Source organism: Argentina silus (genome assembly GCF_951799395.1).
Source record: "Argentina silus genome assembly, chromosome: 4".
NCBI classification, from domain to species: Eukaryota; Metazoa; Chordata; class Actinopteri; order Argentiniformes; family Argentinidae; genus Argentina; species Argentina silus.
In genome coordinates this window covers 24481656-24509610 of record NC_139658.1, presented here as the reverse complement: position 1 = coordinate 24509610, position 27955 = coordinate 24481656, and the positions used below count along the sequence as shown (strand labels likewise).

Sequence of the window (27955 nt, the reverse complement as noted above, 5' to 3'; positions counted from 1 at the left end):
TTAATGCTAGGTGTTATTACCAGGCTGATGTCCCTGTTGTCTTTAATGCTAGGTGTTATTACCAGGCTGATGTATTTTCCCTGTTGTTGTTCCAGGTAAGAACATGCTGCTGGTTGGAGTCCACGGGCCTCACATCCCCTGTGAAGAGGTGTCCGTCAAGCACATGGGCAACATGCAGTACAACGTCAGCTACATCCTGAAGGAGCGAGGCAACTACATCCTGGCCGTCAAATGGGGGGAGGAGCATATCCCCGGGTCGCCATTCCACGTCACCGTCCCATAATGCCCTGGGGGAGGGTCCGTCTTGACCTCCAACCCCCATCAGAGACTGTTGGAGGAGGGGGGGGGTGTTTAGAATGTTTTGGGAATATGGAACTCCTTATTAACTCTGTTAATTTTTTGCCCCAATGTTATGAATCGACAAATTTGCACTTGAGAATGTTTTATATACTTGATAGGTAAAATGTATGATGTATTGTATCAACTAATTTTACAAAATTAGAAAATTCCTCCAAACATCGTTGTTTGATATGTGATCACAGGTTTCGTACAAACGTTTGCCATCAGCCTGTCATATCAAGCAAAGGGCACCAGGATGTCTTCCTAAGTCATATTGATCACCAATGTAACTGGAAACAGAGAACATTTAGTCTTATTTACTACTGATGGTTGTCCTCTCTAGGCTGTAGTGTTTCCAGACCCACGAGATGCCAATTAATAACTCAGTTACCATAACTACCATAACTCTGCTCCTCACTGCTGTTTCCATGGTGTAACTAACTGCTGCATGAACTGGACTGTGATGTCTGACTGTGTCTGTACCGTGTGCTGTAACTGTACCCAGCCGAGCTGACAGGAGGTGTGGAGATGAGGAGGATGTTTGGATGTTTTCTGGCTGTAGCTGTTGTTGTCCTAAACCCTTCAGACTGTGAGTGAGTGTCTGAGTGCTCCTCTAGTACTCACAGACTGGGTGGTAGATTGATAAAACATCCAGATTTCACCAAGGACATGCAAGAGCTCTGAGGGAGAGGAGAACATTTGCAACACGCGTGTTCCGTGTTGCTGCCATGTAGATCTTAGGGAAATGGATACAACTGACAAAATTCAAACAAAAACTATTTGTCCTCTAACTGACACTGTATATTTTACCAAAAACAATCACCTTCTTCTCCCATCTCTGCGTCCACTCTGTGTTCGGACGGAAAACGCCATCTCATTTCTGTTGTTATTATTATTACTTCCTGTATTTCCAGCAATAACTTACAAAAAAAAAAAAATGTATGAAAACTTCTGACGCCTGTCTTATATTGTTATGTTGCTTAATCAATGATAGTTTTGATACACGGGATGAAAGTATTTTGTAAAAGTATTTTAAAAGGAGGGTGGCAGTAAAGCTGTTTTGTATTAGTACTGGGTGACTTAATGTGAAATACACGCCCAGAAATGATGTACATTTGATGATTAAAGCAAACTGGAATAAATAAGTAAAAGGATATCATGTGTTGTGTTTTCATGGGAAGGTGTTTGGTTACAGCTAGGCTTCCCCTCAGGAACACTGAAGGTTACCCAAGAGGCCCCTGTTTATCTGAAGCGTACTCCCTGTTTACCTGAAGGGGTACCCCTTGTACATTCTCCTACATGGATTTAAAAGCATAGGATTATGGTATGTTTGTTTGGTTCTATGGGAACTCGGAGCTCCCAGTTGGTGAAGTCATAACTCGGACATGAACGCATTTGAGTGCTTTTGAAGTGGGAACAACTCTTCAACCGATGACATTTTGTTTGCAATTCATAATTCATCACTTTTTTTTTTGCCATTTAATGTCGAAATCAGCATCTGTTTTCAGGCGGGAAGTTAAGGTTAACATGGATACGTCACAGCTCATAAACCCGGGTATCATCATACTGGTCCGTGTTTCCCACTGGGAACCCCGTCTCGGAGGGTCATTCTAGTGTTATGTCTCACTCGGGAGTTTCCGACAGCTGCTGAACGCACCGTTAGTCCCAGCAGAGGCTTCAGGAGATTTCACCACCTCTCTTTTTCAAGTCCATTGCTCTTTAACGTCAGTGTGGGAAAGGACACACTCCAGGAAGACGGTGGAGGATTGACAAGCAGCACATCAGGTCAATGTCCTTCATCAGCCTCATCTAAGGGTCTGCAGAGGCAGGACAATCCAAATCCACACCAGTGCAGGCTGGTGGAGGTAGAAATCGGGAGTGTTTGATACCATTCCTTATTCCTTTCCATGCATTACAATGAAACCGTCCTCCGATTTCTACCTCCACCATCCACATGTGTAATTTGAACCACGGTCTCTTCCTGCACTGTGCTGAATATAGACCCTCTTGTCCTTGTTCCTCCCTGTCATCAACAATGAAATCCCTCTTTCCGGTCCTTCTCCCCCCATCTATTGATACCCATCCTCCAGGCCTGTATAGCTGACTGGGCCATAATCACATGATGAATGGCATCCTTGTGTATCCGATTATAATAGCTTGGAAAATCACTCCAGTTTCCTGGACATATCTTTATTTATGGCGATTGTGACGGACATCTGTGTACTCTTTGACCTTTCAGCTTTAATACGAACGTTTATAAAGACTATGGCCATCTTTAATAGCTTCCTTCCTGCCAGTTAACTGGTGGCTATATTTCTACAAGACAGATCCGTGTCAGATCAGTTCTATTCTAGATAAACTAGTTATTGAATGTTCCATCTTTTCACTGGATACGTACTTCTCCTTACTGTAGAAGACACAAAGTTCAAGAACTCCAAAGGCTGGTTTTCCTGGACACAGATTAAGCCTAATCCTAGACTAAAAAGCATTGCAATAGAGATTTTCCATTGGTAGTGTGATTAAATCCAAGACGAGGTTTAATCCATTAAAACTTCCCCCAAGAGATTAAAATTAAAGGCTATTAACAAGTTCTCTATTCCACATGATAGTTTCAAGTTTCAAGTCTATTACGGTTTAAAGTGCATTTCTCCAAGGTCACAACGCACTGAACTTTATCAGATAAAATCATGCATGTGAGATAAAAGCATAGAAGATAGTAAACCGTGTCTTCTCTGAACATGTCATGTTACGTCATCACTCATGTTCTGCCCGGTCCGTCCTCTGGCGTAGCCTGCTGAGAACGACCTGTCACCATGGTAATATGGTACTACACTGCCACCTTCTGGACAGAAAGGATAACATCTTCCATTGGAAAAAGGGCTTTCCGTAGGCGGACTTGCAGAAGTGTGTGTGTTTACATTTACATTTATGGCATTTAGCAGACGCCTTTATCCAAAGCGACTTACAACAATACATTTGTTTAAGGAAGTGAATCATCTATCCAACAGTCATCATAAGACAAAGTAATCAATGCTCACACCAGGGGCCATTGGCATTCGTAATGTGTGTGTGTGTGTGTGTGTGTGTGTGTGTGTGTGTGTGTGTGTGTGTGTGTGTGTTTGCTTGTGTTTCAACCTGTTCTATCAATAGTCTGAAAAAAGCTTTCTGTATGCAGAGATGCCATTGTAAAAAAGGCTTTGCGTAGACAGACTTGCAGAAGAGTGTGTTTGCGTGTGTGTTTGTTTGTTGTGTGTGTGTGTGTGTGTGTGTGTGTGTGTGTGTGTGTGTGTGTGTGTGTGTGTGTGTGTGTGTGTGTGTGTGTGTGTGTGTGTGTGTGTGTGTGCTGTCAGGCTTGGTTGGGAAACCTTCTCTTAGCAGCTCTTTATTCAAGCATGTCCTTGTCTCTGATTGGGTAACCATAGATGCTGTGTAACCTAACTGTTCTTAGGTTTCCTAGGACAGGACAGGCTCCTGCGTTGTGCTAGAGCAGGACTGTCCTGGTTCGTACTGAGAGAGAAACGTCTAGGTAGGGTGGTAAAAAAATAGGTTCTCAAGGGGAGAGAAGCTTATTTTACTCAGAGAGAAGCTAGAGTGTAGTAAATATAGACTCTTAAGGCCGGGGGTCAGTTCTACTGAGGGAGAAACCATCAAACTACTCAGCAGCAGCTCCATTCTGAAACAACTCAATTCATTCTCTTATTGCCAATCAACCACACCTTGGATCTGATACCTGAAGATGAGGAACCTCCTGACCACCCAGAACCAGAACTGCTACCGGGAGCAGATCGAGAAGGAGGTCTACACACGCCTGGTCTGGAAGATCCGTTACGGCCGGGACTACCCCACCAGCTTCGTCTCCCGCCGGGCCAAAGAACCGGCTCTCCCCAAGCTCACCACCACCACCACCACCACCGCCACCACCACCACCAGGATAGTCCTGCCGCCGGTGGTGAAGCCCCTGGAGGAGAGGAGAGAGGGGGCTGGACCCGTGGTGGCCCGGACCCTCAGCGAAGCCCCCCTGATGAGGCCGGTGGACCCCCAGACCAAGGAGGAGCTGTACCAGGGTTTCTCTAAAGAGGGGAAGGGACGCAGCTTGTACCTGCGCAGACGCACCCAGCAAGGACCGGAGGAGAAGTTTGACTTCCCCCTGGTCTCGTCCTGGGACTACGGCTGGCGACTGGGTGAGACACAGAACAACACAACACACAGTCCTTCATATGGTTTTGTTGTTTATTACAAAGCTTTAGTAAAAAAAAATATTGCTTTACAAAGAAATACTTTGAAATATGAGTATCAGAAATGTAAGTTGAAAGGTTATCTGTGTCTCTGCTGCAGGTGATTATCAACAAGACTACAGACTGCCAGCCAGTGGCAGATCCGGAGTTGTGAGAAACACATTTTACGCCAGGAACGGGATCTTCAATGTCCCTTCAGCAACCGACCAACTGAATTAAACTTTGCTAGCATAGCCTTTTAATAATCATAATTAACAGCAAAAAATAATTGTGTTTTGAACTTTGACCAAACAAGTATTGTAAGTACAGTTTGATTTGCACAGGATATATTTTCTTATAGATTGCAAAGAAGTGTGTTAGAAACGGTATTATTGTATGAAATGTTTTTAAAAGACTGTTCCAAGCTGTTCCAATTGCAGAGGGATTTTTTGTTGTTGTTGAATGAATGTACAGAAGGCAGGCAGAAAGCAGGCTCTGGAGACTAGCACAGATGGTCTCTTAGCAACAAGGAAACCCAAACCTGAAATCTACTAGTTTATAATTAACAAGCTGGGTCAGCTGGCCATTGCTCAGTTATAAAAGGCCTGATGTCATCGCTCCAGGGGCACCCGGTCCAGATTGATGTTTTTGATTATCCTGCTGTATTGTACTGAGCTGTGCACTGCTGTGAGACACCTAAAATGGCTCCTCTGTCGCCTCCGAGGCCGTGATTAGAGAGATCAGTTATACGCGAGGCTGCAGGGAGGCCAGACGACCCTTAACCTCTGAGCACTGGAGAGAAGCACACAAACCAGGGTCAGACCCGGGCCAGGGTCTGAGGAGGGGACGAGGAGAGTGCACACTTCTGAGGGGAGAAGTGTAGAGGAGTACAGCCCTCTGCACTCTGACACGCACCGCGGCGTTAACCCCTTCTGCCCCTCCGCCTCCCTGCTGCCGGCTTCACAGTGATGCAGACTGGGTAATGATCGCTCACTGCGAGGGCCTGCAACACGAAGCACAGTAACCATAGTAACCACCGTTAGAGGCCAAGACACACACTGGCTACTCCTGCACCAGGGGAGGCTGGTGGAGGTAGAAATCGGAGGACGGCTCATTGTAATGCGTGGAATTGAATGAGGAATGTGGCTGCAAATCACCTCTGCTACATGTGTACCTGCACATACCTGTCTGTGTTTACCTGTCTGTGGGTACAGCACCTGTCTGTGTGTACAGTACCTGTCTGTGTGTACCTGTCTGTGTTTACCTGTCTGTGTTTACCTGTCTGTGTGTACCTGTCTGTGTGTACCTGTAGCTCAGTGAGACAGTCTGTGTTTACCTGTAGCTCAGTGAGACAGTCTGTGTTTACCTGTAGCTCAGTGAGGCGGTACTCCTGTCTGAAGTCAAACACGTCCAGGGAGGAAGGGTTGACAGCCTGCGTCATCTTCTCTCCATGCAGGACGACCCTGGAGACAGACAGAGGAACCAGGCGTCAGCAGGAACGGCCACTGATATACAGTACATAACACATTATCCTCCATCTGTCAACGTTCCATGACAATAACATTCCAATGTGGAACTTTTGGTGCGTGTGTGTGTGTGTGTGTGTGTGTGTGTGTGTGTGTGTGTGTGTGTGTGGACACACTCCAAAAGAGACCAATGAGAGGCAGCGCTGGTCGGGTCTGACCTATCGTAGGCACAGCTGGTGGACTCCTTCACGGTGGTGTCGATACTGTCGTCTGTCAGCCACAGGAAGCTGGTGTCTGACCTCAGACGGATGCTGCCCCACTGCCTCTTGGGTATGTAGCCACAGGCCGCGTTGAAGTCCCCCATGATGATGTAGTCCTGCCCAAACAAGATACGTGAGACATTCTCTATATCTAGATGTTTTTTTAAAGGTTATTTATTTGAGTGGGGCAGTCCCACTCTTATAGTTTTCATTTCATTGGATAGAGACAGTGGAGAGAGACAGGAAAGTAAGGAGGAGAGGGTATGTCAGCAGGGCTGGATTAGAACCCATGCCGGCATATACAGTACCAGTCAAAAATTTGGACACACCTTGCCAAGAGTGTGCAAAGCTGTCATCAAAGCAAAAGTTGGCTACTTTGAAGAATCTAAAATATAAAACATGTTCTGGTTTGTTTAACACTTTTTTGATTACTACATAATTCCATATGTGTTCCTTCATAGTTTTGATGTCTTCAATATTAATCTACAATGTAGAAAATAATAAAAAATAAAGAAAAACCATTGAATGAGAAGGTGTGTCCAAACTTTTGACTGGTACTGTATGTGCACTGTAGGCCACTGTAGGACCACGGGACCACCCCAGGCCACGTGACAGTTTGTTTTCAACCCCTGTGAGGAAGATTCTTGTCAAGAGATGAGATGAGATCACCGGTGGCCTTCAATAATTTATTACAATGTGCACAAGGGAAAGATACAGCAAAGCAGGGAGGATCTCTGAGGAACCCAAGGCCAGCCCTCAGTTCGAAGCTAAACTACAAAGCAGTGGAAAAGTACAGCAAATCTAATGACCTCGCTGAGTCCCTGTGTGAGGGGGGAGAGACTGCTGAGTCCCTGTGTGAGGGGGTAGAGACTGCTGTTCTAACCTGAGTCCCTGTGTGAAGGGGGAGAGACTGCTGTTCTAACCTGAGTCCCTGTGTGAGGGGGTAGAGACTGCTGTTCTAACCTGAGTCCCTGTGTGAGGGGGGAGAGACTGCTGTTCTAACCTGAGTCCCTGTGTGAGGGGGTAGAGACTGCTGTTCTAACCTGAGTCCCTGTGTGAGGGGGGAGAGACTGCTGTTCTAACCTGAGTCCCTGTGTGAGGGGGTAGAGACTGCTGTTCTAACCTGAGTCCCTGTGTGAAGGGGGAGAGACTGCTGTTCTAACCTGAGTCCCTGTGTGAAGGGGGAGAGACTGCTGTTCTAACCTGAGTCCCTGTGTGAGGGGGTAGAGACTGCTGTTCTAACCTGAGTCCCTGTGTGAGGGGGGAGAGACTGCTGTTCTAACCTGAGTCCCTGTGTGAGGGGGTAGAGACTGCTGTTCTAACCTGAGTCCCTGTGTGAGGGGGGAGAGACTGCTGTTCTAACCTGAGTCCCTGTGTGAGGGGATAGAGACTGCTGTTCTAACCTGAGTCCCTGTGTGAGTGGGTAGAGACTGCTGTTCTAACCTGAGTCCCTGTGTGAGGGGGGAGAGACTGCTGTTCTAACCTGAGTCCCTGTGTGAGGGGGTAGAGACTGCTGTTCTAACCTGAGTCCCTGTGTGAGGGGGGAGAGACTGCTGTTCTAACCTGAGTCCCTGTGTGAGGGGGTAGAGACTGCTGTTCTAACCTGAGTCCCTGTGTGAGTGGGTAGAGACTGCTGTTCTAACCTGAGTCCCTGTGTGAGGGGGGAGAGACTGCTGTTCTAACCTGAGTCCCTGTGTGAGGGGGTAGAGACTGCTGTTCTAACCTGAGTCCCTGTGTGAGGGGGTAGAGACTGCTGTTCTAACCTGAGTCCCTGTGTGAGGGGGTAGAGACTGCTGTTCTAACCTGAGTCCCTGTGTGAGTGGGTAGAGACTGCTGTTCTAACCTGAGTCCCTGTGTGAGGGGGGAGAGACTGCTGTTCTAACCTGAGTCCCTGTGTGAGGGGGGAGAGACTGCTGTTCTAACCTGAGTCCCTGTGTGAGGGGGTAGAGACTGCTGTGGTAACCTGAGTCCCTGTGTGAGGGGGTAGGGACGTCTGCACTGTGAGGCTGAGCGTCAGTACCGTAGGATGGATCAGTTTCACTCATTGAAAGAGAAGCTTCTCTCATGTTTCAGCTTCGTCCCTCACTGGTCCTCATCAGGGGAGGCTGGCGGAGGTGGAAATCGGAGGACGGGCTCATTGTAATTCATGGCACGGAACAAATGGCATCAAACTCACATTTGGGTCCGATTTCTGCCTCCAGCAGCATCCCCTGATTGTCATACAGCCCTGTCTGCCTCTAACCCTAACCCTAACCCTAACCCTAACCCCTGATTCTCATACAGCCCTGTCTGCCTCTAACCCTAACCCTAACCCTAACCCTAACCCCTGATTCTCATACAGCCCTGTCTGCCCCTAACCCTAACCCTAACCCTAACCCCTGATTGTCATACAGCCCTGTCTGCCTCTAACCCTAACCCTAACCCTGACCCTAACCCTAACCCTAACCCTAACCCCTGATTCTCATACAGCCCTGTCTACAAACACTGCTACAGCTTTGACTGTCCTACTAATACAACACTTAGACAGGTGAGTTCCACTGAAACATCTGTTGTGATTTACCCAGGATAATGTTTCTGGTTGTGGCTAATGTGTGTAGCTACTGTGTTTCTAATGTGTGTAGCTACTGTGTTTCTAATGTGTGTAGCTACTGTGTGATCCATCTCTGCATGTTTTGTACCTTAGACAAACACAAACGATACGACTACCCATAGGGGACCAATAAATGGGGACTTTTAGAAGCTATTCTGCGCAAATTTAGGCACTGATTCAATGTATAAGTATGTAGGCCTAATCTAAACTAGTGACAGTGTATCAGGGGAGGCTGGTGGAGGTAGAAATCGGAGGACGGGCTCATGGTAATGCATGCAATGGAATAAGGAATGGTATCAAAAATGCATGTGTGTTTGATACCATTCCTCATTCCATTCCATGCATTACCATGAGCCCGTCCTCCGATGTCTGCCTCTCCTGGAGTGTGTGTCTGAGCACCTGTGATGTCCATCGCTGGCTGACGTCCTGGAACACATCGTACAGCTCATCCGTCTCCCGTGCAGCGGTCTCTGGAGAGGTGTGGATGGGGATGATCACAAAGTCCTTCACAACTACAAAGGGAGAGAAAAGATCATTTGTGTTATATAACTTTATACAGGATAGAACAACAACTACAACTGTAGTCTTGACAACTTGATTCACACATGGTCTTCCTGTCTGTCTCTGAAATATTATTGCCTTGCAGGAATGTGAATGATTTTTTGAAATGTTACCATACCTATCCTGGCTCCAAATGTATTTGTACTTTAACCACCTTTTACGTACGTTCTACATTGTTGCCACACCATACTTGTACTACATATACTGTGTGGTCCTAAGTAGTCTTAGGAGCTGGTCAGTTGGCTAAGGCAGATACAGATCAGGAGCCAGGCTTGGAGTCACCTGTTTTCGGGGATGAGAACCAGACGACGTAGGGTTCTCTGGAGAACACGTCCTCGTCTCCAGGCTGGGCGTCAGGATATTGGTACACGGCCTTCACCGCCACCACCCTCTGCCTGGGCCCAGGGAACAGTGGTGAGATGGGGGGATGGATAGAAGATAGACACTCTTACAGCACGCTGACCAACACTCATTCATGTACAGAGACATTGTTAACTTCACACAGAGAGGGCGGGAGACATTGTTAACATTAGGTCCAACAGTGGCCTGGGGTGGTCCAGTGGTCTAGAACCATGGCCTGGGGTGGTCCAGTGGTCTGGTACCATGGCCTGGGGTGGTCCGGTGGTCCAGCACCATGGCCTGGGGTGGTCCAGTGCTCTAGAACCATGGCCTGGGGTGGTCCAGTGGTCTGGTACCATGGCCTGGGGTGGTCCAGTGGTCCAGCACCATGGCCTGGGGTGGTCCAGTGGTCCAGCACCATGGCCTGGGGTGGTCCAGTGGTCCAGCACCATTGCCTGGGGTGGTTCAGTGGTCCAGCACCATGGCCTGGGGTGGTCCGGTGGTCTAGCACCATGGCCTGGGGTGGTCAGTGGTCTAACACATGCCCGTGTCAGTATGGGTTAGAATCTGGCCCATGCCCTGCTGACATGTCCTCTCCTCCTTACTTTCCTGTCTATCTTCACTGTCTCTATCCCAAAACAATTATATATACAGTACCAGTCAAAAGTTTGGACACACCTTGCCAAGAGTGTGCAAAGCTGTCATCAAAGCAAAAGGTGGCCACTTTGAAGAATCTAAAATATAAAACATATTCTGGTTTGTTTAACACTTTTTTGTTTACTACATAATTCCATATGTGTTCCTTCATAGTTTTGATGTCTTCAATATTAATCTACAATGTAGAAAATAATAAAAAATAAAGAAAAACCATTGAATGAGAAGGTGTGTCCAAACCTTTGACTGGTACTGTACATATAAGAGTGGGACTGCCCCGTTCAAAAGAATGACCTTTAAGATTCTCAGGGCACATACACAGGCTGGAGCGTGGTTTTAAGATTCTCAGGGCACATACACAGGCTGGAGCGTGGTTTTAAGATTCTCAGGGCACATACACAGGCTGGAGCGTGGTTTTCAGTTATGACACAATACACACAGCAAGTAGGGGAAAAGCTAAGAGCTTATCATGTGATTTATTGCTGCACGACCCTGACTAAAAGACATTGACCCTGTGAGGCTTTACGTGGTCCGCCCCTCCTGAGAGAGATGTCACACGGGAGGTGACCATGAGGGGGTCATGGAAAAAAACTAAAAAACACCTTCTTCTAGCATTGTGACTGTCTATGGCCCCTGGTCCGAGCATTGATTACTTTATCTTATGATGACTGATGGATAGATGATTCACTTACTTAAACAAATGTATTTGTTCTAAGTCGCTTTGGATAAAGGCGTCTGCTAAATGCCATAAATGTAAATGTTTACATTGTCATGAGGGTACGTACCTGTAGATAAAGGCATACTGCTCCTTGTAAGACTTCCTTCCCAGTCTATCACTGATGACAAAGTCATACTCAGTCCTCTTGGTGCTGTATCTACTGCAGGGGAAAGACCAGAGGGTTCGGTCAGGATGGGCGGGGCCAGAGGCAGAGACAGAGATCACTGTATACAGTATGGCTCTGGATGGGACTAACCACACAGGAGATGATAGAACAGAATAGAACAGAAAAAGAACAGAAGAATTTAATGTCAGTGATCAGGTGAATCATCAGCTGAGGGTTCAGTATGTGTACCTGTTCAGGTGAGGGTTCAGTATGTGTACCTGTTCAGGTCAGGGTTCAGTAGGTGTTCAGGTGTGGGTTCAGTAGGTGTTCAGGTGAGGGTTCAGTATGTGTACCTGTTCAGGTCAGGGTTCAGTAGGTGTTCAGGTGAGGGTTCAGTATGTGTACCTGTTCAGGTCAGGGTTCAGTAGGTGTTCAGGTGTGGGTTCAGTAGGTGTTCAGGTGAGGGTTCAGTATGTGTACCTGTTCAGGTGTGTCATCAGGCGAGGGAACGCTGTCCCACTGGCGTCTTTGATCTCCATGATGAGCATGATGTCACAGCGAGAGATGCACTGCCATCAGAAGAACATCTTTTAATAGACACTCTTTGGACCCTGGAGGTCACATACAGCTCTGGAGGTCACATACAGCTCTGGAGGTCACATACAGCTCTGGAGGTCACATACAGCTCTGTGAGAAAATTCACTTCTACATTCTCATGAAGTGTTTCGCCAGGTGGCTGAACATTGAGAACTAGGAAATGAAACATGGTTAATTCCACTGATAACCTTGGTTTCGTAACAATTCTGTTTTCTAAAGAAACGTTGGTAACACCTGGCTTTCCTGCTGACTTCTGCTTTCCATACAACAGAAGAGAAGAGGGGAGGCTGGTGGAGGTAGAAATCGGAGGATGGGCTCATTCCATCCCATGCATTACAATGAGCCCGTCCTCCGATTTCTGCCTCCACCAGCTTCCCCTGATATAGAAAGCTATCCTATTCAATCATATTCATAAATAAACAAAACTGGTACTATATACCGTAGATGAATAAAAAATTAACTATCCTGTCTCTTGTCGCATTAAATGAATGAATGAACATTCTTGTAAGATTAAGGGCAGGTTTCCCACCCACAGATTAAGAGTGCTGGACAAAACACCATGTTCAATGAAGGATCTCCATTGAAAGTGCTTTGTAGTCCAAGACAAGGCTTAATCTAGGTCTGGGGAAACTGGTCCGTAATGATTATGAATCTTTGAGGTTAAGTACAACACCAGAGACGAAAAGTCTAAAGTCTGAGGTTCAAAGGTCATCCATTCTGCTCCGTGGAAGGCTGACAGCTACAGTATTAAAGGTGCAGTTCATGCAGTTGGTTAATGGAATGTCTGAATGGAACAACAGTCTAGTCTCTACTTACCTCACCATGGATTCAACATCCTATCACCCACACACACACACGCACGCACGCACGCACGCACGCACGCACGCACGCACGCACGCACGCACGCACGCACGCACACACACATTCTACCTCTTGGTCATGCATGCATAAAGCCATCGGTCATTCTCAATTACCATTCCCCTGTTCCACAGTGAAATGTTTTTAGGTCAATATACGGATCCATTTTTGAGGGAAACTTGTAATAAATGTACTTACATTCACTATCACGTCCACCACCTCTGGTTTCTCCATTTTCCTCTCTCCAAAAGATTGGATGTTGAAGGAGCATATCTTCAGTGATGAAACAACACTGAGAGCCAGGGCGAGCACAGAGAAGATCCCCACCACAACGCTGCTCATCCTGAGGCAGAAGTCACACACTGTGTGGCTGAACATAGACTGTGTCAGAAGACTCAGCTATCTGAAACCCAACACTTCCGCTACATGTTGAAATAAACTTTCTCTTTTTCTCTTTTCTGGACCATTGCCTACAATACTGTATCTGCCTACACACACTACAGAATGGTGTGTGTGTGTGTGTGTGTGTGTGTGTGTGTGTGTGTGTGTGTGTGTGTGTGTGTGTGTGTGGTGTGTGTTTGGTGTGGTGTAGTGTGTGTGTGTGTGTGTGTGTGTGTGTGTGGTCTGTGTGTGTTTGGTGTGGTATAGTGTGTGTGTGTGTGTGTGTGTGTGTGTGTTTGGTGTGGTATAGTGTGTGTGTGTGTGTGTGTTTGGTTTGGTGACGTGTGTGGTGTATGTGTGTGTGTGTGTGTGTGTGTGTGGTGTGTGTGTGTGTGTGTGTGACATTGTATTACTACTGTTATTAATACAGTCATTACTGCTGCTACTGACACTACACCCTTATGCACTACTACTGTCACTGTTTATTATTACTATATTATATCGTATTGTTGATTTGTTGATTGTTGTTGACTGTTGTTGATCGAGGAGCAAGATCCCAAAGCATTTCACTATGTCAATTATGGCTGTATGCGATGTACGTGACAAATACAATTTGATTGGTTTATTGATGTTCCTGGTCCGTCATCAACTATTCTATTCTACTAAATTAAATCTGAACAACATACAATAAAGAGACATGAAAGACTAATTAAAGCATGAAGTTGACCTTGTTTGACCTCATCATTTCATCTCTGCTCTTGGAGAACTGGGCCTGCGAGTCGCCGCTTTTCGACCGCGGTGCCAGTGCGTGCCAGGGTTAACGAGCAGCTCGTGGTCAAGCTCGTGTTAACGAGCAGCTCGTGGTCAAATCCCGGTGCTGTGAGCCTCGGGAACCGTTGGAATAACCACAGATGGGCTCAGTTTGTTTACATTCTGGATTTCGTAAAACCATTTTTTTGACATTAGAATGTAAATAAATTAATGTAAACAATGAATTCTGGTTTGCTTACATTCTGCAGTTCGTACGGTGGTGAACTACATGGAGACACTAGTATCATGTATCCCGATAAGTTCTGTTAACATAAGCACTTTGTGATAATTGTATTTGTAAAAGCGCTATCAATTAGATTGTGGTGTTAACTTGGGAGTATGCTTGCCTCACATGTAGATGACATGTCATTGCTTGCATCTGTAACTTTATATCATTCATGTCAAGCATTTAACTGCGTTTATTTAAATGAGCGAACTGCACATTGACTTGAACTCAAACCGACGTGTCAGTAATAATTGATAGAATGTTCATAAATTAAAGTTATTGTGTAATTAGATAACCTCATCCCGATCCACAGCCAACTTCATTTTCACTCTAGAAACCTCACTGCTCGGGCGACCAGGCTGACATTAATTAAGGTAATGATCTGACCACTCGGACCACATTTCAGGGACTTACATAATCCGTCTCTTTATTGCCTAGGATATGTCTTATTTTTTTCGGTCGGCGGTAAGAAAACAAACTGGCTAGGCAGTGCTTTTGTCCCAGTGCCCTCCCCTTTAAGCCAGATGAGATGCACTTGCATGTCTCTGAAACAGCGCTTCAAACCTGCTGGATGAGTCAGCTGAACATCAACATGTATCGGTGAGAATCGCTACCGCGCATTGTCGTATAAAGACCACCGAGGGGCCGGAAGGACGAGGGTGTAACATTTGAACAGCCTGAGAACAATAGAAAGGTAGGCAGCTGATACTGTATCAACCCACAGCACACACTGGAGCCGTTGCTTTCATTTCATACATCGAGCACGAAACGCCGCGGAACCTGTTATGACATTCATATTTCAGATTATTATGATAACCTGTGTGTGTGTGTGTGTGTGTGTGTGTGTGTGTGTGTGTGTGTGTGTGTGTATATGTGTGTGTGTGTGTGTGTGTGTGTGTGTGTGTGTGTGTGTGTGTGTGTGTGTGTGTGTGTGTGTGTGTGTGTGTGTGTGTGTGTGTTGCGAGCGAGCGAGCAGTCGTGCGTGCTTGCGTGCGTTCGTGCGTGTGTTCTTTTAATATTTTTTGGATAATTTGTGTTATTTCTCTCTAAGATAGCATCAGGGAATTTCTTGTGCACGTAATACAGAAGGAAGTTCAGCCAGCTGCTGACCACAGACGCACAAACGCGCGCACACACACACACACACACACACACACACACACACACACACACACACACACACATACATACACACACCATAACCATAATTTTCTTAGCTGCTTAAGGGTCTGCATCACCTGGCAGTTCTCCAAGTAGGTCACGTATTTCAAGGTTTTATTTATAAACCAAGCCTGTGTTTTTTTCAGAATCTTGACACAGTTATAGCCATAGAAATAGGATGAATAGAACAGACATGCCCGTTCAACTCAACAGTCTGTGGGGGCCATTTGGAGGTTTTAGCTCACAGCTTTATTAACAACCAACTCAACTGACATCGGAACAGTCAAATGATGCTTAGTTGCTATGGTGATGCCTCTGATTATGTATCTTCTCTCTGTGTTCTACACATGCAGCAATAATGATCGCCATGGCAATTATGTATTACAATTCCATGTCGGCCATCTTTTGATGTACTAGCCAAATTGGATCTATATTTGACATATTAGGTGTGTGTGTGTGTGTGTGTGTGTGTGTGTGTGTGTGTGTGTGTGTGTGTGTGTGTGTGTGTGTGTGTGTGCAACTGCTTTTCTTCCTGGACTCAAATCCCAGAAGAAAGCAATGTTCCATCACCCCTTTACTCAATCAATCTTTCAATCATCTTCTTCTTCTTCTTCTTCTTCTTCTTCTTCTTCTTCTTCTTCTTCTTCTTCTTCTTCTTCTCATTATTATTATTATTATTATTATTATTATTTTTATTATTTTTTTAAATATATTTTTAAGGCATTTCTGCTTTATTGGGATAGAGATAGTAGAGATTGACAGGAAGGATGGGTGAGAGAGAGGAGGGATGACATGCAAGATAGGTCGAGGGTCGGAATCGAACCAGGAACCTTGCGATTACGTGGTATGTGCCTTAGTGTGCTACGCCACTGAGCGCCCTATTATTATTATTATTATTATTATTATTATTATTATATTAACTGTATTTGTATTGCGTTTTAAGATATCAACACTTATCGAGTGAACACCTACAGTGGAGGCTGGTGGAGGCAGAAATCAGAGGACAGGCTCATTGTAATGCATGGAATGTATTTGATGCCATTCCTGATTCCATTCCATGCATTACAGTGAGCCTGTCCTCTGATTTCTGCCTCCGCCGGCCTCCTCTGATGGGCACAGATTCAAGTGTTTCCACTGCAGCAGTTTCCTCAGCTCTCTGTGTACAGTAAGCCCCCTGGCTGGTCAGAATGAGTCCACTGCAGCGATCCTAGCCTCTGGTCCTGCCAGTCCTGCCAGTCCTCAGTGCTGTAGCTGCGTTTGGAAGAGTGTTGCCATGTACGTTCTTATGACACAGCTACCATATCCAGCACAGCTCTCCTCCTTCTCTTTCCTTCTTTCTTTCCTTCTTTCTTTCTGTCTTTGTGTCCAATCTCTTTGTTTGTGAGGAAGTTTGTGGGAATAAGAGTTTTTGAGATAATGCACAGATTCTGTGTAGGTTGGATCACAGGATTATCATAACATAATGGATATGGTTCCTGAGACGTTAAAAGCTTCTCCAGATCTGTACACATATCCGGAGAAGCTTTTAACGTCTCAGGAACCATATCCATTCCTCATTCCATTCCATGCATTACAATGAGCCCTTCCTCCGATTTCTACCTCTACCAGCCTCCCCTGGTGCTGGGCAGAGCATGCATGAGTGTCCTGTGTCTTATGACAGCGTTTGTCTGACGTCACCGTGTTTCTGCCTCGTGGCGCCTCAGAAGAGTCTGTGTTTTCTCTCCCTCATCTTCCCTCTCTCTCTCTCTCTCTCTTCCCTCTCTCTCTCTCTTCTCTCTCCCTCTCTCTTCCCTCTCTCTTCCCTCTCCCTCTCTCTTCCCTCTCTCTTCCCTCTCTCTCTCTCTCTTCCCTCTCTCTTCCCTCTCTCTCTCTCTCTCTCTTCCCTCTCTCTCTCTCTTCCCTCTCTCTTCCCTCTCTCTCTCTTCCCTCTCCCTCTCTCTTCCCTCTCTCTCTCTCTTTCTTCCCTCTCCCTCTCTCTTTCCTCTCTCTTTCCTCTCTCTTCCCTCTTTTCCCTCTCCCTCTCTTCTCTCTCTTCCCTCTCATCTTCCCTCTCTCTTCCCTCTCATCTTCCCTCTCTCATCCCTCTCCCTCTGGGACTGTTGTTTTGATCACAGAGAAGCGCTGACATGAATGAAGTTAGTTCAGGCAAGACACTGTAAGTCAGGTGACGGACAGCTGATTCACACACATGCAAAACATCATGTTAGAATGTCTTTTCCTGAGTGACCCTTGGAATGTGGTTTATCACAAGGGGTACCAGACCCCAAGATTTCTGTTGATAACCTTGTCAGACTCCCTGGCGCCGAGCCTAACTGAGATGAGCCTCATGTCCTGGTTTCCTGTTTATTTCCTACTATAAAATTGACTGCAAACTCTTTGTGGTTGCCACTTCCCTGCTGACCGTTCTCCTGGACAGTAGTTTGGTGTCCCAGATCGATCTGACTAATAAATAAATAAATTCTCTTTATTTAACTTTCAATTTGAGTATCCACCTTCTTCCACGCGTCACTGGATCTTATTCTTCAATATCAGAAGCATCATCATCACATGTCTCAGGGACGAGGCTTAAAAGAGCCCAGTTATGCAACGCTCCACCATGGTTAAAGAGTTTGATGCCACTGGCTATGAGAGTTATACTTATGGGTCGTCCCACCCACCGCCACAGCCTCCACCCTCCACCCCAGCCCAGCCTCCACCCACTTCCCCAGCCTCCATCCACCGCCACAGCCTCCACCCCCCGCCCCAGCCCAGCCTCCACCCACCGCCCCAGCCTCCACCCCAGCCTCCACCCTCCACCACAGCCTCCACCCACCACCCCAGCCTCCACCCCTGCCTCCACCCACCCACCGCCCCAGCCTCCACCCCAGCCTCCATCCACCGCCCCAGCCCTGCCTCCACCCACCTCCCCAGCCTCCACCCCAGCCTCCACCCACCGCCCCACCCCAGCCTCCACCCGCCTGGTTGCTCTGTATTTACCTACCTATGAGCTCGCTGCTTATGTTATTGTACACTGTTATTGTACTGTTGTACTGTGGTTAAACCTCAGGCAGGGAGCTGTACAGAACAGAGCCATTCAGTTACCATTCAAACTTAAATGTATCACCATCTTCATTAAACAGGATTAAACCGTCGTGAGTGTCCTGACAGGGCTGTGTTGTCTTGCAGCTGACTACAGCAGCCATGGACCTGGATGTCATCAACATGTTCGTCCTGGCGGGAGGGACGCTGGCCATCCCCATCCTGGCCTTTGTTGCCTCCTTCCTCCTGTGGCCGGCTGCCATCATCCATGTTTACTACTGGTAAGAACAGCAGCTGTTCCTAGACTCCTCTCCTCCACTCTTCTATCTCTCCTGTCCCCTCTCCTCTCCTCTCCTGTCCTCTCCTCTCCTGTCCTCTCCTCTCCTCTCCTCTCCTCTCCTCTCCTGTCCTCTCCTCTCCTCTCCTCTCCTCTCCTCTCCTCTCCTCTCCTCTCCTCTACTCTCCTCTCCTGTCCACTCTTGTTCTGTCCTCTCCTTTCTCTCCTGTCATCTCTCCTCTCCTCTCCTCTCCTCTCCTCTCCTCTCCTTTCCTCTCCTCTCCCTTGTGACTTCCCTAGGTCAATGCTGTGAAAGCAGATAGTGAATGTTGTCAGTCAGTGTCCGGTAGAATAAGGGTTGAAAAGAAGAGGAAGAAGAAGACTCATTATATCCGTCGGCCACTAACTTTGTTTTGACTGGTTGGAGAACTATGTTGATGTAGTCCACTAGTTCATGCATACTCATGCATACATTATCTCTGTCATTGTCTGACTTTGCTAAGCTTCAACACCACCACTCCCTTTTAACATCCCCTTTTACTGTCTTACTGAAGTGGCACAAAGGCCGTGAACCAGAGACCAGCCGTTATCTTACGCAATCTGACGGCTGTACTGTGACTCAGCAGAGCGGGGGAGGGGCAGGAAGCGTCCTACTTTGACATTTGTATGTCACTCAGACAGCTGTGGGGACCAGGCAGATGCTGACTCACTCAGACCCCGACTCAAGGTCAAAGAACCATAGATGTGTAAGTCATAGAAACAGAATGAGTAGAACAGACATGCCCAGTCAAATCAGCATTCCATGGTGGGTGTACCACCAGCCATCTTTGGGTGTACCATTTGGAGGTTTTGGCTCACAGCTTTATGAACAACCGTCCAACTCAACTGACATTGGGATGTTTGAGGGACCATGGCTGTTCTGCTCATTCTATTTCTATGTAAGAATCTTCATATGCAGTGTCCGGGAGGGGGGATATCCTAATCTGACAGAATCAGCTACTTTCCTAATGCAGCAGACAATAGTCTGTTATGTGTTCACCTCTGTATTCACCCCCTTGGTCGCCATCATAATGAAGTGTTCCAGATGTGTTGATGCTGAAATGTTTGTCTGTTTGTTTGTTGTGCCACTGTGAAGCCAAAGGCACATGTCCACTTTGTGTGGATAATTAAGTTATTCTACTCTACTCTACTCTACTCTACTCTACTCTACTGATCTGTCCTTTCCTACCTATCAGGTACTGGCGAAGGCGTCTAGGCTTGAAGGTGGACCACGTAGACAGTGGAGGATATCGCTTCTGCTTCTCCCACCGAGGGAAGCCCTCCTCCAGGCCCTCTGTCCTCATGCTGCACGGCTTCTCTGCTCACAAGGACATGTGGCTGTCTGTGGTCAAGGTACACGGCTAACGCTAGCCCCTTCATCGCCACATAGAGCTAATAGCTACGAACAGGGTTCAGTCATACAATACTCTGTAGACACATGTACCACACACAATAATAATAATAATAGTAATAATAATAATAATAGTACACAATGCTTTTTATTATACAAGGCATAATGTAAAAGAGACAATTGTAAAGAAAAAAAGCAGCAAGACACAGCCCTTAGACTGTCAGGGAGAGAGCTCCTACGGCGGGGGGCGTGGGGCGTGGGAGGAGAAGGCTCCCCCATGGTGTGGAGCCGGTTCTGGACATATAGTAGTAATATTTAGTTAATGAGTTAGTTAGTTATTTTATTCTTTATCTTAATTAAGTAACTAACTCATCAGCCTTATTTCAGCGGAGAGAAATCAAGCAAATCAGCAGAGACTTAGTGAAAGTGGTAGTTTGTCTGTGGTTTACCGTGTGTGTGTGTGTGTGTGTGTGTGTGTGTGTGTGTGTGTGTGTGTGTGTGTCTGTGTAGTACCTTCCGAAGCATGTGCACCTGGTGTGTGTTGACATGCCTGGACACGGTGGCACCACGCGCACCAGCGCCGAGGACTACTCCATCGAAGGGCAGGTCAAACGCATCCACCAGGTAGGCTGAGCACTGCAACTACGTCACATCTACGTCATTTAGACAAAGCGACTTACAACAAGTACATTTGTCTCAGTAAGTGAGTCGATTCTACATCAGTCATCGTCAGTAAAACCCCCGATAAGAACAAGTGCCATCGGCAGTCACAGTGGTGGAGGAAGGAAAGTTGTCAGGTGTCCTATTGTCAGGTGTCCTATAGGGTGAAGGAGGTTGTTAGGTGTCCTATAGGGTGAAGGAGGTTGTCAGGTGTCCTATAGGGTGAAGGAGGTTGTTAGGTGTCCTATAGGGTGAAGGAGGTTGTTAGGTGTCCTATAGGGTGAAGGAGGTTGTTAGGAGTCCTATAGGGTGAAGGAGGTTGTTAGGAGTCCTATAGGGTGAAGGAGGTTGTTAGGTGTCCTATAGGGTGAAGGAGGTTGTTAGGAGTCCTATAGGGTGAAGGAGGTTGTTAGGTGTCCTATAGGGTGAAGGAGGTTGTCAGGTGTCCTATAGGGTGAAGGAGGTTGTTAGGTGTCCTATAGGGTGAAGGAGGTTGTCAGGTGTCCTATAGGGTGAAGGAGGTTGTCAGGTGTCCTATAGGGTGAATGAGGTTGTTAGGTGTCCTATAGGGTGAAGGAGGTTGTTAGGAGTCCTATAGGGTGAAGGAGGTTGTTAGATGTCCTATAGGGTGAAGGAGGTTGTTAGATGTCCTATAGGGTGAAGGAGGTTGTTAGATGTCCTATAGGGTGAAGGAGGTTGTCAGGTGTCCTATAGGGTGAAGGAGGTTGTTAGATGTCCTATAGGGTGAAGGAGGTTGTTAGGTGTCCTATAGGGTGAAGGAGGTTGTTAGGAGTCCTATAGGGTGAAGGAGGTTGTTAGGTGTCCTATAGGGTGAAGGAGGTTGTTAGATGTCCTATAGGGTGAAGGAGGTTGTTAGGTGTCCTATAGGGTGAAGGAGGTTGTTAGGTGTCCTATAGGGTGAAGGAGGTTGTTAGGAGTCCTATAGGGTGAAGGAGGTTGTTAGGTGTCCTATAGGGTGAAGGAGGTTGTTAAGTGTCCTATAGGGTGAAGGAGGTTGTTAGGTGTCCTATAGGGTGAAGGAGGTTGTTAGGTGTCCTATAGGGTGAAGGAGGTTGTTAGGTGTCCTATAGGGTGAAGGAGGTTGTCAGGTGTCCTATAGGGTGAAGGAGGTTGTTAGGTGTCCTATAGGGTGAAGGAGGTTGTCAGGTGTCCTATAGGGTGAAGGAGGTTGTTAGGTGTCCTATAGGGTGAAGGAGGTTGTTAGGTGTCCTATAGGGTGAAGGAGGTTGTTAGGTGTCCTATAGGGTGAAGGAGGTTGTTAGGTGTCCTATAGGGTGAAGGAGGTTGTTAGGTGTCCTATAGGGTGAAGGAGGTTGTTAGGTGTCCTATAGGTTGTTAGCGGGTGGAGAGGTCCTCAGAGGCTACAATACTGGACGCCGTGACACCACAGCCACGGGATGTTGTCAGGGGAACGTCAGTCACACATCTCAATCCAACACCTTTTCACTCATGTTACCATAGATATAGAATACAGCACCCAAATTGTCAACATTCTAGTGTGTTTCATTTTGTAGCCAATCAAAGCGCTGTTGCTACGTAAACGCCACATAAATCACTTGGCACTCTGGGTGGTGAGTGTTCCGGAACTCTTTGTCAGTTGGTGAGTTAAAGGAGCAGGACGTACAGCACCAGTCAAACGTCTGGACACAAACTTGCCAAGAGTGTGCAAAGCTGTCATCAAAGCAAAAGGTGGCTACTTTGAAGAATCTAAAATATTAAACACATTCTGGTTTGTTTAACACTTTTTTGTTTACTGCATAATTCCATATGTGTTCCTTCATAGTTTTGATGTCTTCAATATTAATCTACAATGTAGAAAATAATCAAAATAAAGAAAAACCATTGAATGAGAAGGTGTGTCCAAACTTTTGACTGGTACTGTATATTCATCCCAACTGGGCCTTGGTATGAATGACACTCTGGAGCTCGACAGGATTTGGTTTCTATTAACTCAGCAGTATTAATCTAATGAGTTAACACTGATGATGAGCAGTCCCAAAGGGCTTTGAGCCAACCCATTAGCATGAGGGAGAGTGCATAGAAACCCTTTGATGACCAGCAGGTGTCATTAGATCACCCACTCCTGGGGGTTCTTACTGCCTCTGCTGCTAAACCATGAAGATCCATATTCATATCTTCTATTTCTAGTGTCCTCATTATCAATGGGCTGTCATGTGCTGTCTTGTGATGTGCAGTCCTGTGAAGTCTGGCTCATCCAACAGGGACCTCTGCCTTGTTAAACAGGAAGATGATTTTGGGCAGATACCGACTGTCATAATGAGTGGGACCCTGTGGTTAAAGTATTTCCTCATTTAATGGACAGATGAGAACTAGACAAAGACTGTTTATTGGCCATGCAATCAATTCTCATCAATTGTTGGAATGTGGTAATTTTTTGCACACCCCCCCCCCCCCCCCCCCAAGACAACACACACACACACACACACACACACACACACACAGCACACCCCCCCTCCGAGACAACACACATGCGCACACTGGGCTCTGGGCACAGGGTCAGCCATATTCTGGCGCCCCTGGAGCAGTTAGGGGTTAAGTGCCTTGCTCAAGGGCACAACGGCAGTGGTAGGCACCTGGATATGATGCCAGTAACCTCTCTAACCTCCAGGCTACCCTAACCCTAACCATAACCCTAACCATAACCCTAACCTTAACCTTAACCTGCCGCCAAGGAAAAAACTATAGGAAAATATAGGGCACAGTGGCAAGGAACCTTGAGGGGAACCAGACTCCAGGGGGGACCCCACCCTCCTCTGGCAGATCTGGTGTTGGAACAGTAAACTAACAGGCCACCCCAGGCCACCCCAGGCCACCCCAGGCCACTGTTGGACCTAATGTTAACAGTATCTCCCGTCCTCTCTGTGTGAAGTTTGTCAAGGCGATCCGCCTGAGCAGGAGGCCTTTCCACCTGGTCGGCACGTCCATGGGGGGCAACGTGGCAGGGGTGTATGCCGCCCGCTACCCAGAAGACCTCTGCAGCTCCTCCCTCATCTGTCCCGCTGGTACGTATGTCACAGGGGAGGCTGGTAGAGGTAGAAATCGGAGGATGAGCTCATTGAAATGCATGGAATGGAATCAAACGGTTCCTCATTCCATACCATGCATTACAATGAGCCCGTCCTATGTCATCGCTATACCTTGAGTGGAGTGAAGACACTAAGTGTGAATTCATGTGTCAGTCAAATCTTTCTTTATGATGACAACAAGACACTGTACTAGATGACTGCTCAATTGAGTATCAACCAGAATTAAGAATGTTTTCAGACCATATTGACTTACTTTCTTCAGACATTTTCACAATGAAATACAGAACACTAGTCCATAGCACACAGCTCTCCTCATTCTGTTCCATGCATTACCATGGGCCCATTGTATTACTGTCATTATTAATACAGTCATTACTGCTGCTACTTACACTACTCCCTTATGCATGACTACTGTCACTGTTTTATTATTACTATCTTATATTGTATTGTTGATTTGTTGACTGTTGTTGATCGAGGAGCAGGATCCTAAAGTATTTCACCATATCAATGACGGCTGTATGCGATGTACCTGACACATACATTTGGGTGTGGTTCCTCTCCGGTGACCCCCAGGTCTCCAGTACCCTAATGAGAGCGCGTTTGTGAAGCGTCTGCGGGACCTGGAGCAGAGCCAGGATCTCCAGGGGATCCCTCTCATCCCGTCCACCCCGGAGGAGATGGAGGAGATGCTGAAACTCTGCTCCTTCGTTCGCTTCAAGATCCCCCAACAGGTACCATCAGGGTCATCAATGCCAAATGCAGGTAGATTTTGGTAAATCTGGAAATCTTACCCGCCACTTTGGTGGGGAGCCAACAAAGGTTTGCAAATACAAAAAAAATAAAAGAAACTGGTGCGATCCGCAATTATGGTCACCGTTGAATCAACATTTGTGACATCACTCCTGCTACTCCTGCTGCTCCTGCCTCCTCCAGAGGCAGGTTAGAGGCTGTGTCTGTACACAGGTACTATACAGGACTACCAAAGGCTGGTTAGAGGCTGTGTCTGTACACAGGTACCATACAGGACTACCAAAGGCTGGTTAGAGGCTGTGTCTGTACACAGGTACCATACAGGACTACCAAAGGCTGGTTAGAGGCTGTGTCTGTACACAGGTACCATACAGGACTACCAAAGGCTGGTTAGAGGCTGTGTCTGTACACAGGTACCATACAGGACTACCAGAGGCTGGTTAGAGGCTGTGTCTGTACACAGGTACCATACAGGACTACCAAAGGCTGGTTAGAGGCTGTGTCTGTACACAGGTACCATACAGGACTACCAAAGGCTGGTTAGAGGCTGTGTCTGTACACAGGTACCATACAGGACTACCAGAGGCTGGTTAGAGGCTGTGTCTGTACACAGGTACCATACAGGACTACCAGAGGCTGGTTAGAGGCTGTGTCTGTACACAGGTACCATACAGGACTACCAGAGGCTGGTTAGAGGCTGTGTCTGTACACGGGTACCATACAGGACTACCAGAGGCTGGTTAGAGGCTGTGTCTGTACACGGGTACCATACAGGACTACCAAAGGCTGGTTAGAGGCTGTGTCTGTACACAGGTACCATACAGGACTACCAGAGGCTGGTTAGAGGCTGTGTCTGTACACAGGTACCATACAGGACTACCAGAGGCTGGTTAGAGGAATAATCAGCTGCCGCAACCATAGCAGAACTTCCTAGAGAACTTCCTTATCATACATATACATCATACATATAACATGCATATACTGTACATACATACTGTGTCAGGGGAGGCTGGTGGAGGTAGAAATCAAAGGACAGGCTCATTGTGATGCATGAAATGGTATCAAACATGTGTTTGGTACCATTGCTCATTCCAATCCATGCGTTACAGTGAGCCTGTCCTTTGATTTCCCCCTCCACCAGCCTCCCCTGACAGAGTATGTATCTCCATTTGGCTGTTTTGTGTTGTGAGAAGTCATCCATTGTTTCCCGTGATGTGTGACAGACCTCTGTCGTTTCCTCCTCTCTGGTGACAGATCCTGCAGGGGCTGGTGGACGTCCGGGTCCCTCACAACCCCTTCTACCGGGAGGGTCAGTGGCTGGATGTCTGACTCTAAATATCACACCAAACCATGAATGATCTGTGTGGCAATACCGTACAGTAGATCTATCTGCACAGAATTCATTTAATGATTCATGTCCAAATACTGTAGCTGGTCCATCTTACATTTTAAGAAAAGAAAAGATGATCTTGTTGGTTTGTGTAAGGTATCCTGTACAAACTCCCTTTGTGACATCCAAAAAATAATTATATATATATATATATACAAAATAACCTCAATGGGACTTCCTGGATGAATAAAGGTTAAATAGAAATAAAATATTTGTGTTGAAATGAATTTCCAATATCTGTTTCTGTAAGTGAATGTGGCTTCTTCCTCTTCTCTCCCTCTGCAGTGTTCATGGAGATCGTTGGTGAGAAGTCTCGCCACTCCTTACACGAGAACATGCATCTGATCACCGTGCCCCTGCAGGTCATATGGGGGAAGCAAGATCAGGTAGGATCACTTAATAAACACCCAGTTCAATATGAAAATACATTCACTTTATTTGAGTTACACATTAGCAATATTATACTCTTACAGGGCAGAATTCAAACTTAAGATCCCTGTGCATAACTTGCCATTGACATCAATTCATGGTTAACGTTGAAATCTGAGTTACACACATTGGTCTGAAGTTCAGACTCGTCCCAAACTACTGAAGTAAAGCCAGTCTCCACCCCTCTCCCCTCCTCCACCTTCCTCTCCCCCCCATGCACCCCCCTCTCCTCCCCTCCCTCCTCCTCCCCTCCCTCCTCCTCCACCCCCCTCTCCTCCCCTCCCTCCTCCTCCACCTTCCTCCATCCCCCCCCTCCCCTCAGGTGGTAGATGTCTCTGGTGCCACAGTGTTGGCAGAAGCCCTTCCTGGTTGCCAGGTGGATCTCCTGGACAGCTGTGGTCACTCTGTGGTGATGGAGAGACCTCGCAAGACCGCCCAGCTGATGATGGACTTCCTGCTCAGCCACCAGAACACAGGAAGTGGCAGCAGCAGCAGCAGCAAGAAGCTCTCCTGAGACCGGAGATTATGACACACTTTTTACTGGTCGATTTTCACGTCTTGTAAATAATCTAGGAATAGTATTTTTCTAATTGAGTTGACACTCAGGGATTTGCCACTATCCTGTCCTCCCATCTATTGCGCTTAGTCATGCTTTTGTACATGGCGAAGGTTGTGTGATATACAGTGATGCAGTGGTTAGGGTTAGGGTTAGGGCAGGCATTGGGTTAGGGTTAGGGTTAGGGCAGGCATTACATTTTGTTGAAATAAGGACACTCATTTCAAACCTGTGCATTATATTCCCTGTTGTGTTTCCTCGTGTTACTTTGATAATCTTCTTCAATCATAATGTTATATTCTTTTCATCGTACCTCTCAGCAAAGTGTCACTGTATAGGAGTTATTATATTATGTATAATTATATTATTATTATTATGATGAACTACTTTATGAATCTGTGAGAACTTATTTTAGATAACACCAAGTAATTATGTTAATGAACATATTGCATGCATTTGACATGTTTTCCTACCTTGGTGCGTAGTCTGTTTACAACTCAAGTAAATACTTAGTTAGTATGCCGGTTTGCTTTGCTTAATTTACTTACTCAGTATCACATACAGATTTGTGTTGGTTATCCTTTGTCAGAGTACTATGTGAAACAACTTTTTCTCTACTTGCATTTGGGTTATGCATTTATATTTGCCAGATTGTCATGTTGCATTAAACAAAACGTTTCCAATGCTGATAATGGGTCAGAGAAAAGTCGTTTTTTAACTTATTGAGGTCAGAAAGGTTGGTATGTAGACCGGGGCAATTCTGAAATAAGCAGAATGTGTTGTCTGCCCGATGGTTTGAGGTTATTCATAATTATTATAATCTGTGTCCGTTTCATATAACCGTCGTTTAAATTGAAAACGACCACCACCAATCTCGGATGTCGTTGCACGTAAAGACCCCCTGTCACACTCTTGATCGTCTCCTCCAATGTCAGCGACCTGGCTTCGCTGAACAGAGACGTAGCTGTGGTCAGAGTCGGGCAAGGACCTCAAGCTACGATAGGTATCACGTACATGGGTCAGGGTACTATTGCGATACAATACATATGTTTTTATTTTCATTATTTTATTTAACCTTTATTTTAGCTGGAAGTCCCATTGAGACCAATGTCTATTTTACAAGGGAGCCCTGCATAC

General features: G+C 46.5%; 4 protein-coding genes across 6 annotated transcripts in view; 3 read left to right on the top strand and 1 right to left on the bottom strand.

Annotated features, from left to right (window-relative positions):
• Positions 1-1493, top strand: part of flnba (filamin B a) — a 77024-nt gene extending 75531 nt beyond the window's left edge. Inside the window, exon 46 of the mRNA XM_083669183.1 lies at positions 96-1493. Coding sequence (XP_083525309.1) covers positions 96-283 — 188 coding nt within the window. The 3' untranslated portion in view covers positions 284-1493. The remainder of the gene's footprint in view (positions 1-95) is intronic.
• Positions 1494-4075: 2582 nt separating this feature from the next.
• LOC310803573 (protein SPMIP1) lies at positions 4076-5267 on the top strand (the record flags this gene model as incomplete). Its single annotated transcript, XM_083668409.1, has 2 exons — positions 4076-4520; positions 4675-5267. 2 exons carry the CDS (start codon positions 4076-4078, stop codon positions 4791-4793), a joined length of 564 nt encoding a protein of 187 aa, XP_083524535.1. The 3' UTR covers positions 4794-5267.
• Positions 5268-5428: 161 nt separating this feature from the next.
• LOC310803386 (deoxyribonuclease gamma-like) lies at positions 5429-13022 on the bottom strand. The gene is made up of 8 exons (XM_083668128.1): positions 12901-13022; positions 11728-11816; positions 11209-11301; positions 9713-9825; positions 9269-9381; positions 6238-6395; positions 5920-6016; positions 5429-5556 (listed from the first exon to the last, which is right to left on the bottom strand). The coding sequence occupies exons 1-8, from the start codon at positions 12934-12936 to the stop codon at positions 5476-5478; spliced, it is 780 nt and encodes a 259-aa protein (XP_083524254.1). The 5' UTR covers positions 12937-13022; the 3' UTR covers positions 5429-5475.
• Positions 13023-14662: 1640 nt separating this feature from the next.
• abhd6a (abhydrolase domain containing 6, acylglycerol lipase a) lies at positions 14663-27476 on the top strand. 3 transcript variants are annotated; one of them, XM_083667881.1, is made up of 9 exons: positions 14663-14813; positions 18446-18579; positions 19811-19967; positions 20476-20589; positions 23537-23669; positions 24267-24424; positions 25698-25752; positions 26119-26219; positions 26585-27476. In XM_083667881.1, the coding sequence occupies exons 2-9, from the start codon at positions 18461-18463 to the stop codon at positions 26774-26776; spliced, it is 1029 nt and encodes a 342-aa protein (XP_083524007.1). In that variant the 5' UTR covers positions 14663-14813; positions 18446-18460; the 3' UTR covers positions 26777-27476. The 3 variants fall into 3 exon arrangements, with proteins under 3 accessions (XP_083524007.1, XP_083524008.1, XP_083524009.1); XM_083667882.1 differs by having other exon boundaries at positions 18400-18579; XM_083667883.1 differs by having other exon boundaries at positions 14759-14813; positions 18428-18579.
• Positions 27477-27955: the final 479 nt, after the last annotated feature.

Excerpts from the sequence above, each read along its gene's own strand:
- LOC310803386 (XM_083668128.1), bottom strand. The coding sequence starts at position 12,936 with ATGGAGAAACCAGAGGTGGTGGACGTGATAGTGAAT. Across the intron at positions 9,826-11,208 it reads CAGTATGCCTTTATCTACAG|GCAGAGGGTGGTGGCGGTGA; the intron begins GTACGTACCCTC and ends CCCTGGGCCCAG. Across the intron at positions 9,382-9,712 it reads GTTCTCATCCCCGAAAACAG|TTGTGAAGGACTTTGTGATC; the intron begins GTGACTCCAAGC and ends CTCCCTTTGTAG.
- abhd6a (XM_083667881.1), top strand. The coding sequence starts at position 18,461 with ATGGACCTGGATGTCATCAACATGTTCGTCCTGGCGGGAGGGACGCTG. Across the intron at positions 20,590-23,536 it reads AGGTCAAACGCATCCACCAG|TTTGTCAAGGCGATCCGCCT; the intron begins GTAGGCTGAGCA and ends CTCTGTGTGAAG. Across the intron at positions 25,753-26,118 it reads CAACCCCTTCTACCGGGAGG|TGTTCATGGAGATCGTTGGT; the intron begins GTCAGTGGCTGG and ends CTCCCTCTGCAG.